At 39.5% G+C, this 21,851-nt stretch overlaps 1 protein-coding gene across 1 annotated transcript in view; it reads right to left on the reverse strand.

Moving 5' to 3' along the window:
* The window catches only part of zmym2 (zinc finger MYM-type containing 2), a 37,188-nt gene that overhangs the window by 4,353 nt on the left and 10,984 nt on the right, over window positions 1–21,851 (reverse strand). The window contains exons 4-24 of the mRNA XM_023336888.1: window positions 21,057–21,205; window positions 19,468–19,616; window positions 19,139–19,301; window positions 17,396–17,608; window positions 17,161–17,305; window positions 14,872–14,987; window positions 14,340–14,459; window positions 13,834–13,984; window positions 13,442–13,614; window positions 13,171–13,336; window positions 12,304–12,332; window positions 10,419–10,560; window positions 9,190–9,311; window positions 8,250–8,385; window positions 7,976–8,119; window positions 5,316–5,440; window positions 5,062–5,242; window positions 3,677–3,819; window positions 2,092–2,206; window positions 796–1,038; window positions 207–348 (exon numbers count right to left, since the gene is read on the reverse strand). Of these exons, the coding sequence (XP_023192656.1) occupies window positions 207–348; window positions 796–1,038; window positions 2,092–2,206; window positions 3,677–3,819; window positions 5,062–5,242; window positions 5,316–5,440; window positions 7,976–8,119; window positions 8,250–8,385; window positions 9,190–9,311; window positions 10,419–10,560; window positions 12,304–12,332; window positions 13,171–13,336; window positions 13,442–13,614; window positions 13,834–13,984; window positions 14,340–14,459; window positions 14,872–14,987; window positions 17,161–17,305; window positions 17,396–17,608; window positions 19,139–19,301; window positions 19,468–19,616; window positions 21,057–21,205 (3,067 nt within the window). The remainder of the gene's footprint in view (window positions 1–206; window positions 349–795; window positions 1,039–2,091; window positions 2,207–3,676; window positions 3,820–5,061; window positions 5,243–5,315; window positions 5,441–7,975; window positions 8,120–8,249; window positions 8,386–9,189; window positions 9,312–10,418; window positions 10,561–12,303; window positions 12,333–13,170; window positions 13,337–13,441; window positions 13,615–13,833; window positions 13,985–14,339; window positions 14,460–14,871; window positions 14,988–17,160; window positions 17,306–17,395; window positions 17,609–19,138; window positions 19,302–19,467; window positions 19,617–21,056; window positions 21,206–21,851) is intronic.

Raw genomic sequence — 21,851 nt, forward strand, 5'->3', positions numbered from 1 at the left:
AGGTTTCTGTAAATACTGAGGTATGAAATTTGTACACAATCGTATCAAAGGGATCCGATACTCGTAACTCAACACAAACAGTTTCCTATTTTAACTTTAAATCTCGGTTAAGTGATTTAAATGGGATTTCGATTTTTCATGCTGCAGCTAAAATGCATAACACAACTTTAAGAATAAAAGCGGCGCATGAATCAAAGTGTGTTTACCACTTGGATCTGTAGAGCTCGTAGAGACGACACTCGTGCTTCTGTACTGGGCAGCGGACAGGCGGGTGGCCCGCCTCATTTTCATCCCGTTTGACCTCGGTCTGCTTGCGCTTCCTCTTCCTAGATTCTGTCTGTGCTTCACCTGAGCATAGAAGTAAAGCATTTAGAAAGGAACGGAAGTGAAATATTGAACAGAATCTGGTCGATTTCTTCACTTATGGGAAAAAAATGTCTTGTTACAAGTAAAAAAAACAACATTTTCCAGTGGAGCTTGTAGATTTAACAAATATTAGGGAATTACTTAAAACAAGCTCTTATATATTGCTGGAAAGTTCCTTGTGAGTTAGTTCTCTGTTATTTCAAGTGTAATAAGATATTTGGTGAGATTTTGTGCTTTTGCAACGAAGCACCAGACTTATTTGTCTTATTAACAATCATATTCTAGAAAAAACAACAACTAAAGGAGTTTAAAGGAGTCTTAAACCAGCTGTTAACTTGGTATTGCCACCATGTTGATTTAGAAAAAAAAACCCAAATCATCCACTTCCATAAGAAATTGATAGAAAGCTAACATAGGTAGCTGCGTTACCGTGGTGATCCTGAGGGATGGAGGGCACGCGGATGCAGACGCTGTGCTCCTTGCTGACAGGATGGATGGTGTCGGGCCCGTAAACGTTAGCGAAGGAGAGGCGCAGGTGCTGCTCCACGGTGCGCAGACCAAAGTATTTGGTGTTCAGGTAGACCAGCGAGCGGAGCAGGGAGGCCGGACTCTGCTCCCCAAGGTGCCGGCCGCTCCACAGGCTCTGCTCCTCCACCCGGCCCCACAGCGAGCCTGAACGCAGCACAAAGCACTCCGGTAACCGTTGCGAGGAACCTACGGTCGCCGTGCGGCAGACTAGGAACCCCCCGGCATGTCCTCATAATAACTTAAAAAATGCAATCACAGAGCATCAGGATGTGAACAGCAGAAAGGTTATAATCACTGGACATGACCCGCTGGATGCCTCTGTGCGGCCGGCTGCTGCCGACAGGAACACCTGCGTCCTGCCATGCTGCCACTTCACCATGTCACTGCGTTATCAGTGAGAGGTGATGTTGTTTCCAGGCGCCACGCAGAGACGCAGCTTCACATGTTCCACCGATAGCCTCTGGCTCGGGGACGTGGAACGCATTTTCACGTCTGGTCACACCAACATCATGAATGTCTTCAAAGGGGCCAGAATGTATTGATAAAACCAACTAAAAGGTTCAAATATCTATAAACAGCTGGGTCTTCATTCGATACTTCTCAAAATTAAACATTAATTTAACAAGATATTAGGGCAGTATTACGATTAAACTAAATTACGAGACAAAAGTCATTATATTACAAGAATAAAGTTGAATGACTTCATTATGTTACGGGAATGAAGTCATCACATTTCGGGGAATAAGTTGTGATGCTACCAGAATAAAGTTGTAATATTCTTGTATTATTTCGACTTAATTCTCATACAACTTTATTCCATTTCTGTTAAAAAATTGAAAAAAAGTTTATGGATTTGCAGGATTTTCTGTGTTCGTGGAATTGCAAAAAAAACCGGAGGGACTGATTGATGTAATTTACCAATATTCTGATAAAAGCTGCTTTGATTTGATTGATACAATGATATGTAAGCACATAGCTTCTCTCAAAGGTTCTACTCATTCATCCTTCTGGAGTCTAGAGGCCACATAGAAAGAAATGGTGGGTCGGATTTGGCCCCTGGACCTCAAGCTTGACACATGTGCTCTAGCTACGTTTAAAATCTGCTGCTAACCATGAATTTAAGGGAGTGAAAACAATTTTCCACAATTTTCCAGCAGTAGGATTTGGTGTGCAGGTTGTGAGTTCAGCTCCTCTTACCATCAGGAAGCACACTGGGCTGCCAATCTTTGAGCACCTTGTTGAGCTCCTCTCCAAACTGCTGGTAACACGGGTCGCTGAACAGATCATCCTTCCGGCCTTTGGCGTGAAGATGCTTCAGAGTGAGAGAGAGAAAAAAAAGCTCACATCAGTACAGAGGACAAACATGGAGACCCGAGGCCGTCTGCGGACGAAGCTTTAGTGTCCTCAGAAAAAAAGGTCAACATCACAGTTGGTCAGGATGTGAACAGCAATGGATATAATCACCGGACACAACAAAAGTACACTTAAGACTTGCAGAAATGACATCACCATATTTTAAACAAAGGGAGGATAACTGCAGGTCCAAGACTGAAACATTTCAACTGAATGATTCTAGAAACGTTCAACAAAACTTGAATCAAAAAAGCTCAAAAGTCAGATCTCACGTTTTTCTGCCAGAAAACTCCAACATGTGATGAGTTTAGATAAAAATGTGCTCCTCTCGGCAGCCATGCTCTGATCTGATCCTCACATGGGTGAAGAGGAGGGAAAAGGCTGTGCACCACCGAAACTTGTCCTACTGGAAACACTCACCCTAAACATGGTTCCTACCGCCGAAAACAGAACTGCCATGTCAGCAAAAGCCGTTTTAATGTTTTACGCTTATTTTAAAAATTGTAGAATTGAATTGTTTACCCTATTTTATTACAGTTGTTACAAATAGAGCCAGTAAAATGAGGAAAATTGTTAATTTATACACTTGATCAGACTAGGTATTTGCTGATACCATGAAAAAAAAAGAACCTTTACTGATTTTGTAAATGGCATTTTCTGGATTGGTCTACAGTAACAAAATAAAAAGAACAATGTATTAAATGTATTTTTAAAAAAAGAGTTCAGTTCAAGTTTGTTGCTAGCCTGCAGCATAACATTTTATTGTATTTTATATGGGAGAGGAAATCTTGAGTTTAGCCAACCGGCTAAACCGACATGCAACTCTACAAGTTAGATTTTCATATTCCTCAAAAAGTAAAAGCTCATATGATTGTATTTGGAAAAAAATAAAAGTGTGTTATTGATAAACGTGAAGCTATGAATGACTGTTTTTTTGTGGATTAACCCAAAAGCACAACTTCAGGAAAGCAGAAGGGCCTACATTACAGGTGAAAGCAGTCGACATGAAAACAGCATTAAAAAGATTTTTTTGGCACAATTTACTCTAATTTCCAGGACAAAAAAACAAACAAAACAGAGGTAACCCGTGCGTTATCATGGATGGTTAGTGCAGGAGGTGCGTTAACCAAATGTTTTCTCCTTAACCGTTTATATTATCTGGATGTTATCAGCAATTTTGACAAATTGCAGTTCACGTCCATGACCACTAGGTGCGGACACGCAGACATTTTTAACTTCACACAACACAAAAACATCCCAGCATCACCTCTGACCTGGACACTGAACCAAATGCTTTTTGGGAGCCGACATCGCGTTGAACAGTAATCTCTGGGTTACCGTCAATCCGTCTGGTATTTCTGTACCAGTTATTTTTGCTCAGTGGTTGAAGCTTTGTGGGATCTGGTGGTAAACATTTCAGTGCACTGACCTGCTGAATTCCCAGACAGAGGTAGAGGATGCTATCTGGAGAGTAGCGCTCCCCGTTCGGCCGGCACACCTCTCTGACGAACTGGGACAGAGCGGCGTTCAGCTCCTCTCCGTTCAACGACAACAGGTTGCTTTTCGACCGAGCTGCAAGAGACAGAGGCTCTTACTATGAATGAACTTTAGAATAGGGAGGGAAAGCGGAGCAATATAATGAAAGCAATGCACGTTGTCTAAAAATCAGACGTCTTCAATAACTGTAGATTCCTTGAGGTTGTAGCGAAATCCACCACCAACCAGGAAAGTTCTCCAAGTCTCTAAGTGTTTATGTGTCAGGGGAGGGAGAAGACCGAGGGAGGTTACAGCAAAAAGCAACAAACATAAGTGAGTAATTAATTAGTTTATAAGCCACAATACATTTATGTAGTTTTGGAAAAAAAATATACCAAAACTATGAGTTTGCTTGGTGTCCCAACTATACCCAGCTTAAAAACTGTAAAAGTGAAAATCCCACTTTTTTTCCCCTCCCCACAAATTAAGTTTTTATCAATTAGATAAAAGAATAAATGAAAAAAAATCTACAGCTGAAACACTGACCTCTTTTAAATCTCGACTAAAAACCCACCTGTTTAGGATTGTATTAGAAATGTAATCAATTACAAATTTATTGATGGAGCCTGACTTAATGTCGTGTTTTGATTGTTGATTCTATGTTGCATTGTGTTTCTGTGTTTGTTATGATGTAAAGCACTTTGAAAAGCTTTGCTGCTGAAATGTGCTATACAAATAAAATTTGATTGATTGATGTCATTTTCAAAACCTTGAAAAATAAAAATAAATAAAACTCTATACTTTTAGGCCAGGCAGGAACCTTGTTTCTGTAAAGTTCTGTTACTTATTCTGTTTTTTTCCAGTATAATTAAATCCTAAACTTAATTCTCAGATTTTTAAGAAATGAATTTTTTCAAGCAAAAGAAAGAGAAGAAGCTAATTTTGAATTTTGCAGTTCGGAAGCGTATTTTGTCAAACGTCTTTGTTAACAATCATGAAAAACAGTCTAGGCTGCAACTTCCCATTTAAAAATAAAACACTTGCAAAACAAATTAATTTTTTTCCCCCTTTTACATGTAAAAATAAAAACGCATCAAATATAAAGTTGAATCAAAATCCCACGTTGTAGGCGTTACAGAACCGAAGCTGACACTAACAGTAATGTGGAGATGTTAAAGCATCAACATGCATCTTGTGTGTAGAAATAAAGTCCTTGAAATAGACCAACATAACCTTTTAATTTTGTAAATGTCAGCTTATAAACCATTCATTTCATGTCTGCATTCTAGTTTTTTATTTATGTTCTCTATACTCAGAGTATGTCTGGGTTCAGCTCACTTGGTTTGGAAATATCCTTTTCTTTGGTGTCTTCTGATTGGTCAGAGAGGGACAGTGCCCAGCGTTTCCAAGCGTTGATGCCGTAGCGAGACTTGAGGGGCAGCGATCTTCCTTCCAAGTTGCTGCCTGGACGTGACGGAGAGGACGAAGGCAGATCCTCCACGGCCTGCCTTTTACTTCCCTGTAACACAATCGTTACAGAGTCATCAGGCTGCTGTAGGATAACACGGTTATGTCCTCGCGTCCAAACGCACCAGTCTTCTGGACCGAGGTCGAGGCGCAGATTCCTGCAGCTCCTCTTTCTCCTCTGCCAAGACCGGAGGCAGAGAAAAGCTCATGTCATCGTCCATTCCCTCCAGCGCCGGGACAGGATCCGACGCTGAGGACAGTACGCACAAAAGACCAGCTGAATTATCCACCGCTTTGTTTAAATATGCAGAAATGGGTTAAAATGAGGAACCGGTTAGGGAAATCCTGAGTCCTTCCTTCACACTTCTCTCTAAAAGAGCCTAACATTGAGGCCAAATTGTTTTCCCTCCATGCTGCAGGCTGCAAACATTTGGGTTTCTACTCCCCAGAACCAAACATGGAGAAGCAGCATTCAGTTCTTATTCTCCACTGAACTTCCAGAAAACCGGAAAACTGCTCTAACATTGATTGATATATTTTATTTATATTTGCTTAATGATTTTGATGACGATATTTGACAAAATGTAATGTGTATTGCTCGTTTCCCCATTGGTGACTGGATGATGTTTTTGCTACCTAAAGCTCTTTGAACTTCTATTCAAATAAACTTGACCAACATTTTGTCCAGGTTACAACTACAGCTGCGCTTCCCAATGACTGTATATTGGAAACACAACTTGACATTTCAAAAGTACATTTTCTTAATGAAAACACAGCAATTAAAAAAAAAAAGAAAAAAAAAACCTTAACGATAAGTTTTGCCGGCAGGATGAGATAGTTTTTTTTGGGTCAAAACTGCAATGGAAATGTTTTTTGCATCACACGAGTCACATGACTAACAACCAGATGCCACTGGCACAAACCAATGAAGAAAAAGACAACAGGAAGTGTTGGGAGGATGACTGTGCAACATATCTTTCAAGGACTTGTCGTGTGAACAAAACGCATTCAAAGGATTTTAGTTGCGCTTCTTATTTAATGGAAACACTGCAATTGCGAAGTTGTTTGTTTGCCATTAGCGGGACATCCATTGCAATGGCTGTAATGGAAATGCAGCTATTGAAGACAGAGTCATCTACGACAGAGCACCAGATTTTAGGGGGGAAAATATCGACTCGCAGCTCCTTTATGCAGCTGTCTGCAGATTACCTTTCTAATCATAAGTTCAGCTTTCAAAGGCAAAACCCAACACAGAGGACAAGCTCAGCATTAGGTACAGCTGAAGTATTTAGTGTAATAGGGCACACTTTGACATCTCTCATTAAAGACGCATAATTTATTTTTTATTTTTTGCTTATTTACAAATCTGTTGTTCCGTTATAAATAATGCTACCTTCTAAATCAAGGAATTCGTTTTGAATGAAATATTTTTTTACTTTTTTCTCCCCTGTATGTGAGCAATCAGGGACTGACTGTCCAAGATAACCCAATAAACCTTCAATAACGCAGCAAGGAAAGTTTTTCACACTCAAATATAAAGCGAGATGATGACACAACTCTGGCACTTTTCCAAATCCCTTGACAAAATCCAAACCTTAAAACATTGAGCCTCGACAGTGCTGAGAAAAAAAAACCCACAGAGGGAGAAATATTTGCCTCAGCTGTTGTCCTGAACCACCAGAAAGCGACAGATTCAGATGGCGCCAGATAAAAGCTCTATTAAGTGACAGACTGAAACGGAGAAGGTCAGTGAGAAAATCATAAGGGACCTGAGAGACGAAGACATTTCATTTTTTGGCCGTATCCGGCGGCGTACCAGACAGCTAACGGGATAAATCCGAATAAACAAACAAGCTGCAATGTGCTAAAGCTTCAGTTCTTCCTCTGTAGACAAAAATGTGACGCAAGAAGTGCGATAACAGAACAGAGAGTAATGGTTCAGATTGAATTAGAGCGACTCCTGGAGCTTGGCCGACACCATGATGGTGACAGAACGGTATTTTAGGTATAATGTGTTGATTGTTGCACAGGCCGAATGTTCAAATGATTCAGTCTTAAGAACTCAGTAAGTTTGCCTTTGACACCTGAGTCTTAAAACAGCTACAGTGCCTTGAAATGTTCCACATTTTTCATGTCCGAACCACAAACGTCAGCAATTTGAGGTACATGACATGAAATGAGATGCGGTGAAGTAATCTAAGTGAACAGAGTCCCCCGTGTGTTTACTTCAATCTCAGTGTAAATCCAGCTGTTTCTTAAAGGCTTGTTAGAAAACACAAGTCAAGAAACGGCATCATGAAGTCGGAGGAGAAAGAATGAAGACATCTTTAAATGTCGTAAGTTCAATTTACCGTTTTAGGAGACGAGAATTCAGTCGTTTTCAAACAGGGCTGCTGCTACCGATTCTTTTAGTAATCAGTTATTCTATCGATTATTTTATTGCTTATTCTGATGATATTCCCACGTTCTGCTTAATAATCTGTATATTGGGGAAAATATGGACTACATTTGCTTTGCATTGTCCCTGCATGATGGCAATGATATAGTAGGATCCAATTAAATTCTGGATTAATATGGGTTGTTGCTATGTTGTTGTACGGTGTTTTAAGATCTTGTTCAATGTGACCTTTTTTAACTTTGAGCCCCTGCCCCTCCAAAGGTCCCTACACGGCTCTGTCTGAGGTAGAGATGTCACAAAAAGTAAAATATTCCAAGGGGTGTGAATACTTTTGGAAGGCTCAGTATGTGGATGCAGCGCCGGCCCGGCTGTCAGGACGGTGTTTACCTTGAGGGAAGTCTGCCTCTAGGTCCAGGTCAGGCTCATACTTTTCCTCCTCCTTCTCCTCCTTCACCGTCTCCTCTTTTTTGGCGCCACAGCTGGAGGATTCCTCCTTAACACTCTCTCTCTTCACCGCCAACGGCTTCACATCTGAAACGTTCGACCAGGCAGACTCTTACAGTCGACACTTCCGGCAGGTTTTATTGAGCCGACTCGTTTCTGAAGCGTCCGCGCTTCAACAAAGCCACGTGCGACTCGGCACATTTCGGCAGACTCTCACCTGGTTTCTCCTCGTCGTCGATGATAATAGCCGCCTCTGAGGTATTAGAGGGCGCCTCGCTTTTCATATCTTTCATGGTGTGAATAATCTGCTCTGCCCCCTGCAGCGTGGTGGGCAGAAACACAGGCACAGGAACCTGGAAGGAGCAAAATTTAGGTTTTAATAAAATTGGATCGCCTTGAATATTTCCAATTCCAGAAGGCTTTATTTCTTTAATTTATCCTTCGGTGGTGTCCAAACATTTTATCATAAGGGTCAAAGTCGTTAAGATGAAAGCACTTGGGGGCCACAATTTTTAATATCTTTTGTAACATTCTTAAAAAAAACATTTGTTGAGCCTTTTTTATTTTATCTGCTCAATAACAAACTAAATTAGGTTGACGTTTGTGGTTCTAGTTACTAAAAATGTAAGATCAGTGCAAAAAACGTAGTTAATAAATGCGAAACAAATTTTTGTGCCCAATATTTTTTAAGATGATGTTATTTATCTGTAAAAAAAAAACAAAAACATTGCCCTAAATCAGGGGTGTCAAACTCCAGTCCTCGAGGGCCGCTGTCCTGAAGTTTTTAGATGTGCCACAGGTACAAAACACCAGATTCATATGGCTTAATTACCTCCTCCTTGTGTAGATCAGTTCTCCAGAGCCTTAATGACCTAATTATTCTATTCAGGTGTGCTGAAGCAGAGGCACATCTAAAAGTTGCAGGGCAGTGGCCCTCCAGGACTGGAGTTTGAGACCTGTGCCCTAAAAGATGAAAGTGTCCATCTGAATCATCCATCTATGCTTACAAACCAGATTTGCTCCATTCTACAAATCAGCCGCCAGAAATTGTTCAGAGGGTCTCACTTTGGACCTCCCTGTCCGAAACACCTTCAACATAATATGTGCGTGTGTGTTTACTTTTAACAGTGAATGCGTTGATGAAACACGGAGCTCACCGGTAGAGGCATAGAGACTGGAGTGGGGGTGACCTGGGCGTACATGTTCATAGGCATCGGGATGAAGACGGGTACAGGGATGGGTACGGGAATATACTCCCTCTTCACACCGTCATCTACATCTGCAGACAGAGAAACGCCACAGTGTACAGCATGAGCAAATCAGTGAGAGCAGAAGTCTTTCTGCGCAACGCGCTGGGCTTGAATATAAAATCTGACTTTTTTTCCCCCCATAACAGATTGATTTTTTTCCCCCTCGCTTTTATTTTCTAAAAAGCATCTTTTTATTCCAATTGTTCCTTCTGTGAGGTTTATGACAGAGTATCAGGGCCGGGCTATGAGAACTTTTGTTTAAATACAAGAAAATAGACTGAATATTTTCTTGGATTGGAAGAATGTTTTAAATTTGAGAGAAGTAGTATTAATTAAAAATATATATATATTTTATGTTTGGAGTTTTCATAAAACTATTACTTTGTTCTATTAATAATACGACTTTATTCTGGTAATAACACTTTATCCTTGTATTATTTTGACTTTACTGTCATATGTTTATATTTAAAACAGACAAAAAAAACATCTTAGCCTGACCCTTACATTCCACTGTAGAAATACATCAAAATAGAAATATATAGAAGCTGTAAGACACCGCTTGTCAAACAAGATGGCGGCCTTGGGGCGTGCCGTGGTGGCGTAGGGCGACCCGTATTTGGAGGCCTTGAGTCCTCGATGTGTCCGTCGTGGGTTCGACTCCCGGACCCGACGATATTTGCCGCATGTCTTCCCCCCTCTCCTTCCCCGTTTCCTGTCAGCCTACTGTCACATAAGGGACACTAGAGCCCAAAAAAAGACCCCTTGGAGGGGTAAAAAAAAAAAAAAGATGGCGGCCTTGGAGTACTGACGTCACTCTGAACTATGGAACCCAAGAAGTCCTTTGGTGGGGTGGGGTGGGGGGAATCCAGATTTTCAAAATATTAAATCTTCAAAAACCAAACAAATTGATTTATAGCCCAGCCTCACAAAAAGGAATATAGGATAATTTTTACTTTTTCCCATATTTTGTCATGGTACACCAAACTTTCAAATTAATATAATTTGCAGATCTAACAGTAGCTGATATTAACTCAACACTTTTACTCTGAATACAGCTGCAAGCCTTTAGGGTTTGTGGTGGTAAAGTGACACAATGAGGGCAAAGTTCGACTGGCCGCATGTGTGTCGTATTTTACCCGTTTGTAGATGTTTGCTCTGCATGTGTGGTTTGCAGTAGGTGGCTTTGGTCAGGGTGAGCGGTTTGCACAGCACCGCCTTATTCTTCACATCTCTGATCACTCCTCCACTGGAGTACGCCGCAGCACTCTGGTTCACCAGCTGAAATAAGAGGGAAAATGGAGCGGTCAGCGTAAACGGAAAACAGCACAGGCTAATCTGCAGGTAGGCCGGTTACGACGACAAATTGAGGAAGTAATCACTGCCATAAACAATAACATTGTGGTTTTGAGACCATTTTTAAACAATAATGGCATAATTACTCAAGTTCGTTCTCTCAAAGGCTAATAAACTTACATTTTGCAACAAACACTTAACACTGGAAGGAAGATATTTTAAATATCCAAAATAAATACGACAACCATAAACAATAAATGAAACAGAAATAAAAAACACACAACCGAACACACAAGTAAAATTGATTACAATGTCTCTGTAAACAAAATTGCTCTTCAAAAAATATATATTGATATATGAAGACATTTACGCCGAACAATTTAGATTCTGGGTTCAAAAACTGGTCTAAGTATGGACTATCTCATATCCACCAATTAATTAATAAGGGAAATTTCAAAACCTTTGAGCAGATAAAAAGTGAATTTGGCCTCCCTAAGACGGACTTCTATAGATACTTACAACTTAGAACCTTTGTGACGACACACAACAATTGGACTAAACTTCTTGAATCTACACCTATAGAAAATTTCCTAATGGACATACAAAGGGGAAAGGGAAATGATAAAGTAATTAGTAAAATATATGACCTGTTTCTGTCCATAAATGTGCACGATTCCACAAACATAAAGCATAAATGGGAGACTGAATTGCAGGAGTCAATAACAGGGGACACATGGGAAGAAATATGTACTGAAGCACAATTAACAACAAATTCTAATACATGGAGAGAATTCAAATGGAAAGTAATAGTCCGGTTTTTCAGAACGCCAGCAATAACCAGTAAAATGAATCCAACACAACCCAGTCCATGCTGGAGAAACTGCGGGACGCAGAATGCAAATCATACTCATATCTTTTGGGCTTGTCCTAAACTAAGTGTATTCTGGGAGGACATTTTTGAAGCTCTCAAGGTAATTTTCAGAAGAAATGTTCCAAAAACCCCCTTGGTGGCAATTTTGGGAGTTTTACCCGATGGATTGGAAAGGAAGGATGATAGATATCTTCTAAGAATCTTGCTTACAGCAGCATTGAAATGCATAACTATCAGATGGCTGAAGCCAGGACCTCCTACATATAACACATGGATACAAAAAGTTTGGGACATTCATTTGATGGAAGAAATCACATATTCCTAAAGGCTTCAAAAAACAGTTGTTAATATAAGGTGGAGCTCTGTCATACCGTTATTATTTCAGTGACACAATTACAGGATTGCCCTTTTGCACTTGTGTTTTCTCTTGGGTCCATCTAAAATACCATGGTACTTAAGTATGTGTGGACCACCTTAACTCAGGGGGGATTTAATTGGATGTTTTGTATTTATTTTATTTTGCTGTTATCTGTCTGTTGATTTTGTTCCATTGTTTGGTAATCATTATTACATTTGTTAAAAATACCTGCTGTCTCATCTCCTGTTGCCAAGTTATAATGCAGATGATAAATGTCAGTAAGAGACAGAAGAATGTAACTGAACATGTGTTGTTAAAAATAAATAAAAATAAAGTAAAATATATATATATATATTGTATTTATTATGCCATTAACTGATTAATTACGTATTGCGACAGGCTTATCTGCAGGTGTGAAAGGTTTGATTTGTCGTACATTACAAATAATTACATGGTCTCAAGAGAAGCATTTGATTTTTATTTATTCATTCTTACTTACCCCAGCTTTTGCGGCGTGCATGTCTATACCTATAAGAAGGGAGATGAAAAAAAAAACAGGTTACCTCAAAAAGAGATAATTTTTCAAGCCGACTGCTCAATTGTTGAGATTTTCTTCAAATGAAGCGTAAGTACTGAACAGAGACTGTAAAGTAGCTGTGCCTCAATTTTTAGCAGCAACAGTTTGTGTTTTGTTGGATATTAGGAAAAGTAGTGGAAATAAGAGACTTGAGATCTTTTTTTGTTTGGTTGTTTTTGTATTTTTTCTCTTGTTAAAGGTTTTCTAAACTCACGGTTTTCTACACATCCATTACTTTTTCGCGAGTTCCTTCAGAGTGACATAGATACCGGATCTGTTGCCATGACCTACTTTTCTTGAAAATTATACTGACTACAGCTGATCATATAAAAGTTCATAGAATAAGAAGCATTATGCTCCAGGTATCCAGAGATCCTGAGACAGAACTGTTTGTTGAAAGGCTTAAATTTCCCCTAAAAACAAACATAAATGTATTAGGGCTGAAACCATTAATCAGATTAATAGTGATGAATCAATTATTGAAGTAATCATCAATTAATTTAGTAATCGATTTCATTGATAACTGGAGTATACAGACTCTAAAAACGGTCATTTGCTGAAAGAACAACACACTCAAAGCCAAAACTCTACAGAAAATATATACAATTTGCACTTAACATAAAAAATCATTGTCTGCCAGATCAGCCTTGATGTATGCATTTCTAATAATGTATGAAAAAGTGGCAAAATGAAAAATCTGCAGAACTTGCCATTTTTTAAATTCAGTTAATCAAATAATCACTAGAATAATCGATTACTAAAATGTACAGGAAGCGGCTCGGTCCGTACCCAGCATGGTGTTCTCTGGTCCCTTCTGGGTGACCATGATGGGGTCGTTCTGCTGGCAGTAGAACCTCAGCAGACACTCCTGGTCGCAGAAATGCTTCATCTCTGACCTCCACATCACCGACTCCGTCAGGTTTCCCTGAACCTTACAGCAGTCGCACCTCGCCGCCTGGTGGCCAAGCAGAGGAATGTTAACCCTTCCTTCCACCCTTCCTGCCCAACAAATACAAACCGCCTGTAAATCGGTTTAACTTTTTTTCAGGAGAGAGCCGACCTTGTAATACCAGTCGTTGAAGTTTTTGGCACAGGCCTCACTGCAGAAGTCCCGGGTCATGTTGCCGAGCTGCCGGGTGATGCCTCTTTTGCACAGCTGGCTGCAGTGGTTGCAGCTCACGCACTTCAGCCCCAGCCGGCTGATGAAATCCTGTTTAAACAGCAGCTTGCAGCCTGGAGGAGCAGAAAACAAATATAAAAAAATAGCAGGATGAAGAAAAAAAGACAATTTGATTTACTCAATCTTTAATGACTTTGAATTAGGAGAAAGGAGCCGCTTAAGAACCCGATTTCACTAAAGCAGCTCAGAAAAACACTCAAATTGTACCTACTTCAACCTCTCACGGAAAAGCTGCATTCGTTAAGTGTCCTTGAGGAGAACTGAGGCGGTACCTTCGCTGCAGAAGGGCCTCTTGACGCCAGAGAACTTGACCATCTCATGAAGGGTCTTCTCTTCTTGGCAGTACTCGCAAAACGTCACGATGCAGTGGAGCTTCTTGTAGTCCTCACAGCATGGCTTACTGCAGAACTGATAGACCTTATCCTGAACACACACACACACTTATGTTAATATTACTGCAGCCATTTCAAGTCCAGATTAGTTTTTTTGTCATAAAAATATTTTTTTTTCTCCCACATCTTTACATTTACATAAGAAAAATGATAGCAAAGTTATTTTGTAGTGACTAGAAAATGCTTTTAAATAAATATTAGGTAAATTGTTTATACTTTAAAGAAAGAGCTGGCTTATTTTTAGCAGTTCTACTTTTAAAATAGAGATACTAATGCTTAAATGAAGTGAAAACTCATTTATCTAATGTCTACAAGTTGTTCATTTGTTGTCCAAAATGTGGTCCGACAACTAGCGGGTTACTTTGGGACATTTCTGAAGGTCTGACCTGCCACTCCAGAATTTCGGGCTTCAGGCTGAACGCTCCTCGGCAGTAGTTACATTTCAGCTGGACAGAGCTGTTGCTGAGGGGCGTCTGACCATTGGTGGTTGTTGGAAGGGAGGCGTTCTGTAAATAAAGGACGAAAAAAACAAAAAGGTCAGGCGTAAAACTGTGAAATTCGTTAAATAAAACTAATTAATTGACTTAACATGGGTGCAAACCTGCCTTTGTAAATTGTGGGTTAAAATCTTGAAATGAACAGAAATGAACTCCTTAAATATGTTACGCTGTGTTTACTGAATATGTATAATAAAAGTTTTTCTTTTTGTATTGATTAATTTGAATATATAAACAATTTAATGATGTTCTATTTTATTGAGATGCACCAAGAAAGGAAAAACCCCAGAGCGCACACACAAACACATAAAATAGAAATATGTTGTTTTTACAACACCTGTTCCTCCTCTACTAAAGAGCTGTTTTAATTTTAATCTACACCATCAACACAGTAGAAGCATCTTTTGTTTTAAGATCTCACCTGAAACTTGGTAACACATTGGGAGCTGCAGAAGTTGAGGATGTCGCCCTCTGGCAGCGTGGCCTGGTACTGCGGCAATGAGCTTCTTTTACAGAAATGACATGTAGGTTCCTTGTCTGCACACACAAAAAAATGCATAAAAATAAAAGTTTTTCTTTGTATTTTTATGCCCCTCTTGATACACAATTTTTTTATTTTTTTTTTCACAAATTTACTTGTCACAAATGAAAAACTGCAACTGATTCATGAAAAATAACAAAAAAGCACAGATACAGTAGTGTAGAAAAAGTGTTTGCCTTCTTCCTGATTTCCCATTTTGTCGCACTTCAATGTTTCAGAATATCAAACCAATTTAAATAGTCAAAAGAAACACAAGCAAGCAAAAAAAAAAACGTTTTTAAATTATTGTTTAAGGGAGGAAAAACTCAAAACCTTTGTGGCCCTGTGTGAGAAAGTGATCGTCTCTTCAGAAGCTAGACATTATATCGAGATCCAAAGAAATTCAGGAACAAATGAGAAAGAAAGTAATTAAAATGACTCTGGAAAGGGTCACACAGCCGTTTCCATGGCGTCAGGAACCACAGTGAGAGTCGCTGTCCACACATGTAGAAAACATGGACCAATGGCGAAGCTTCCCTAGAGTGGTTCCCCGACTAAAATTACCCTAAGAGCGCAGCGATGACTCATCCAAGAGGTCATAAAGACCCAACAACAACATCCAGAGAAGTGCAGGCCAAAAATGGTTCCAAGATGAAAACCACTACTGAGCAACAAGAACGTCAAGACTGGGCCCAGTGTTTCCCAGAACATGTCTTGATAATCCCTAAGAGTTTTGGGAAAACTTTCAGAGGACCGACGAGTGAAAAGGTTTAATCTTTGTGAGTTTGTGACCCGTTACATTAGGCGTAAAAATAACACCAGACCAGCGGTACAACACTGTGGTGGTAGTGTGATGGTCTGGGGCTGTTTTGCTGCCTCTGGACCTGGAAGACCTGCTGTCATAAATGGAAACACAAATTCAGCTTTCTACCAAAAAAAAAAAAAACACAAAAGAGAACATTCAGTCACCTACAGATGACTGATACTAACTTTGGTTCTCCAAACACAACAGCCTCCTAACACACCTCTGGATGGTTGAAGAAGAACAAGATAAAGACTTTGGAGTGGCCTAGTCAAAGTCCTAACCTAAATGCTATTGAGATTACTTTAAAAAGCTTGAAAACAATCCTGAATTATAACTATTCTGTAAAGATAAGTGACCACAACTAGAACAGACTCACTGAAAGTTATCACAAACGTCTGACTGCAGTTGTTGCTGCAAAGGTTGGCCCAACCAGTCATTAGGCTCCCTTAATAATAAACATCTTCTTTTAAAACTGCATTTTGTGCTAACTTGGGTTGTCTTTGACTAATACTTAAATTAGTTTGTTGTTCTGAAACACTGAAGTGTGACAATCATGCAAAAAAATAGGAAATCAGGAAGGGGGCAAACAATTTTGCACACCATCGTTCCTGAACATAGACCCACGCATATTTATTATTATTTATACCGAATACGGAACAGAGCAAATCCATGTTCAACAAACTGAGAACTTCTCTACCGCCACCTTTAAAAACATAAACCTGACTAACTGGTGTTGTTTTACACATGGAATTAAAGCTGATCTTAAATCAATCTGTTTTTAATTAATAAAGTGTTTGAACGTTTGTAAAACCCTGATAAGTGTGCATTGTGATTAAGGATGCAGCGATGGACTTTTTTCACTTCCAATACCAATGAGGTTCATCAGCAGATACCGATCTGATGCAGAAAAACACTGCTGAATTTACTTTTTCAGACAAATGTACTGAATTGCAAATTTATTTTGATAACTCTGCACCAGTTATCAAATAAATACATCACTTTAACACGCCAATAGCTTCATAAGTTTAGCCAGACATGTAAAAACAAAACTTTTAATTTGTTCAGTCAGTTCAAAGAGCAGTATAACAACTATTGCAAAGTAAATAAGAAACTAAGACAATAGATTGCCTATCTTGGTGCAACATGTAAAAATAAACTGCAACAGACTTTTTTTCCCCAATGGTTCAGAAAGTGCAATTAGGAATTCTAAGTATAATGTAAAATAAATAAATTATGACAACACTCAGAGCACAAAGCATGGAATTAGACTGAACAGATCTGCCCTTATGGATCGGGCACAGTGCCACGATACCTGATCTAGAATTATTTTCAGTATCGGTACCGATACCAATATCGGATCAGTGCGTCTCTCTCCGACTACTCACTGATGAATGACGTCAGCTTGCCCTTGTTCATGCAGCTGACGGAGCAGTAGGAGCTCATGGCAGAGCCTGCGTCGAGGCTTTGGAGCACCTCCCCCGTCTTGATTAGTGTTTTGCAAGTCATACAGCTGGCAAGTTTACTGTGGGCCTGGGTGGGAAAAAATGTCATGTCAAAACAAGATGCAAACGAGAGCATTATGATCCCAAAAAAAAGGGACAGCAGGGCGGCGGGTGTTACCTGTTTGTAATCCCTGATGCAGTTCTGGCAGCAGAAGCGTTTCTGCTGGCCGTCAACCAGCAGGAAGTGGTTGGCCGACGCCCGGCTGGGCAGATAGTCGCCACACTGCTCGCAGCAGTTCATGATCAGCCCGTTGGCTTTGCGGTACACATTGAAACATGTGTCGCTGCAGATCTTGTGGGTCACGTTCTTAAAGCTAACCTCATGCCGAATCTGGAAGACAGGGAAATTAAAACTCTCACAAAGCAGCAGAAAATAAAAACGGATTCCCTACGCAGTTAAACTTTAATCTACGTCGCTTAACGGTTAAAAAGTTCTTCTATGGTAGAGTACGCATCAAAATGAATAAAGAAGATCAGAATTTCTTCGTGAAGGGTGCTGTAGAGAGAAGGCAGGAAAGAGCGGTCAGACAGATTGAACTAGATTATACTGAGGCCAGATGAGAATAAAGATAGTCGAAAGATGAATAATTCATTATGTGAGGGGAAATACAATACGGCAAAGTCGAGATAAATAGCAATATGATGGTGAAGGATATGGTTTGATAGGGTGAAGAGAATGATGACTGGAAGATAATGCAACAGGACTCTGGCATGTAACATGCAATAAAAACAAATAAACAAAAACAGAACTTCCAGGTAGAGTCATGCCAGGAAACTGAGTCCCTGCTATAGAGTAATGAAAGATGCGATGTATGGAGCGGCCTGAGAGAATTAAGAGTTTCCTCTGGGCTGGACCAAGCCTCCATCTTGGTTTAGTTCAGAATTACACAGGTAAATGATTCTGGTAAAGAAAGGAGCTACACATGCTTCACTTTAAATAAATGTCCAGCATACCTTTATAATTCCCTAACACACGGGGCCTGATGATAACCCTTCATTAGTCATTTTTATCTTTTTTTCCCACATTTTAGTGAATTATGACAAGACCACTGAGGGAAATCATTTAAAAATACTGTTGGCAGGTAAGAAAGGTGGGCGATACGGACGTAAGGTTTTATTGCAATATTTTGTGGTACTATTGCGATAATGATTAGAGTGATAAGAACCATTTATTACTTCCTTTTTTGGTAACTGTATGGTCGTAATTGTGTGTCACAGCAATTATAGCCCCACAAATACAGATCCTGCTCTCGATAAACATTCCCATTTGTAATACGCTTCTTTAGGACACCAGTGCACATTTGTAATGGAAACCAAGCTAGTGACACACAACCCTTGAGACAGGTACCACAACAAGTTAAGTTAAAAAAAACATCTAAACAGTTTGGTTTTCCAGATCCAGAAAATCCTCCCAGCAGTATTATTATATGACATTTAATGCCTCATCCCGTATGCCTGATCTTCCTCCTCGTTTTCTGAATACCTAGGGAAGACTGCGGTTTAAAGAGACAGTGAATCGACAGATCAGTTTGTCTCAGGATCCCTACAACAGCCGTCCAAGCATCAATAGCTTAGTTTGTAGAAGCACTAGATGCCTGTGAACGCTCTTTACAGTGCTGAGCGGAGTGAAAAATTACAGATTCCTGAATCACCGACCTGAGTTTACAGGGAGTCCTGCAAACAACGACCAATAAATCCCAAACTGCAGCCTGTGTTCAGAAACAAGGTTTACGATTTCCAGTAAAATTGCAATTGCAAACGCAGCTCTACCGGGTACATTCACGTCTTGGGAACGACAAGTAGTGAATGAATCAATGAATGAATAAATAAATAAGATGTCGCGGTTGCTGGACAGACTGACCTCTGTGAGTTTCCCGCAGACAGTGCATTTGTTTTTCAGGCCTGTTTTAGGCGGGTTGTTCTTGTTCTCGTACGCGCCCAAGCAGCCGGTCGTACAGAACTCCTGAAAAGACTCGCTAGAGTCCACCTGGGCCACAATGGTGCCCTTAATGTGTGTGATGTCCCTGTGGAAAGAACAAATAAAAATAAAATAAAAATCACATGGTTTTGTTAAAAAAAAAATCTACAGAAAATGAGAACCTAAAAAGAAAACTTGTGGCTAAAGGAAAAGTCTGTTATGAGCTTGTAACATGTGTTTTCAGGCATAAAAAGAGAAAATGAAAGGCTGACTTTTTGCACATGGTGCAGGTCTTCTTGGGTGCAGGTTTGTGTGAGAAGGCAGAGAGGCAAGTGGTGGAGCAGAACAAGTGAGAGGAGCCTTTTCGCTGGTAGGCTGTCTGGCCTTTCTTCAGAGGCTTTTTGCAGTTGGCGCAGGTCACCTGGGAGGTAAAAATACAGATTTAACAGAGGGAAGCTTTCCAGATGTAGGAATACTACATATTTGTCATTTTTCTGACCTTTTAGCTCATTTTCAAGTAGAAATCAAAATAAGTTTCCTATGAATGAATGAATGAATGAATGAATGAATGAATGAATGAATGAATCCATCCATCCATCCATGAATGAATGATGCAAGGCTGGGTGATTTGGCTTTATACTAACATCTTCCATTCTTTCATACCAGGTGCAATTTTAATAGATTTTTTCTTAGTCGCTTTCTTTTCTTAAGAAATTAATAATGGCGTAAAATATTTCCAAAAACTGGCTTTTATTTTACTAATGCCTTCTGGGAGATGACCTGAATACAAAGTCCAAATAAACGCATGCTGTAGAACATTATGGAAACCTAAGGAGTGAATTGGTGAAAAAAATACTCCAACTTTCCAAAAATAAAACATTTAAAGAATATATTGATAAAATCAGTTGATCGCCCAGGAAGGTACGACCTATAACAGGATGGACAGATACAGAGGATAAATAGATGGATATTCATCTGGATAAATACAACCTTTTTTTACTTATATATATATATATATATATATATATATATATATATATATATATAAATAAGATCCAATTTCAAAAATTTTTCCAGACTTGGATCAGGTCTGGAAAAGCACATAAGAATGACTGAGTGAGTTCTCATTCTGAGCCCATTTTTTGACGTATAAACACATAGGTGTGATATAAATTCATGGAGGATATCCATGCATCAAGATCGATGAGGTATGGATAGTGTGGAAACAACCTCTTTTCCCCCAATAATCTCTTTTTTGCAACTACATGAAAGCCCGTCGCAATAAGCAATGAATTAATTGATCGCACGATGCATTAAAATGAGCTGGTGATTAATATTTTTTGAAGGCCAATGATGCTTACAGAGACATCACGATGCATTTTACTTATGCTTTTGGTTGTGTGTAGGTTTTTATTTTTGTTTTATTTACTGTTTTTGTTTGTCGTGTTTCATTTTGGATATTTAAAATATCTCCCAGTTTCTACGTTAAATCTTCATTACAAAATTTAAGTGTGCTACTCTTTGAGAGGGCAAACTTTAACAATATATGGCATAATAATACAATATATAACAGACACCTGTCTACCCATGTCTTTTCTAATGTTTTGCCTTGTTCCTCATCTAAGGAAGGACTATACTGAAACTAGTTGTTTCAGTATAGTCCTACTAAAATCTACTGATTTAAAAACAGTCGCAAAATAGCAACATTATCGTTTATCGCAGCAATTACTGGGAAAATTTATCATCCAGCAAAATGTATCATTATTAGAGGCCTACCTGCATATATTATTTTAAAGCACTTTTCTATAAAATGGACAATATAACATATTTGACTGATTGATACCCGCCCAGCTGGACCCACCTTGACTGTCCTGGGTTGTGTCTGGGAGCCTGAGGAGGAGGAGGAAGACTGGCCTGCAGGCTTTGGCAGCGAGGTGGCAGGCGACGGAGAGTCCACCCCGCTTTGCTTCTGGTTCCGGGGAACCGAGGCCGACTGAGAGATCCACGAGTCTACAAGAAGAAGGAGAAGGAGAGGAAATCTTACCTGCATTCCCTACATGGTTGCACATTTAGAACCACTCATTTGGTATTTTTATTGGAAACACAGCCGCAGGAGGCAGAGAGAGGCTAAACACAAATGTGGCATCTTAAAAGCTGCAGCGAAGGTCTGAAACACTCAGAGAATCCTAACATTAATAAGAATACATCCTTCAAAAACGTCTAAAAGGCTGACTAAAACAGCAAACAAGACATTTCTAAAATTTTAAACAAATCCCAATCAATAATTGAACTGAAAGAGAATAACTAAAAACTACCAAAACAATAAAACTCAAGAGAATTTTAGAGCCTGTAAATCATTTAATGGGGAAAAAATAAAATAAAATAAATGATGATTAATCTGGAAATATTGATTTCCACAATCGTGTGCAGATGTGCAGAAATCTGCAGTAAAAACCCAGTTTTTAATTTTAATCATGACAATCTGGATGTAGTGGTGTGGTGCTGCTGATAGACGTACTGGTCAACCAGAGCCGAGTAATTCCTGTCCTAAGCAGATTCCCAGTCTAGGATTAAAGTGCATCTGTTAAATCCTCCAACTCCACATAATTTACCCCCCGTGATTAATAAGGAATGTCCATACAGACTGTTTAAAAAG

This window comes from Xiphophorus maculatus, chromosome 7 (genome assembly GCF_002775205.1).
Source record: "Xiphophorus maculatus strain JP 163 A chromosome 7, X_maculatus-5.0-male, whole genome shotgun sequence".
NCBI classification, from domain to species: Eukaryota; Metazoa; Chordata; class Actinopteri; order Cyprinodontiformes; family Poeciliidae; genus Xiphophorus; species Xiphophorus maculatus.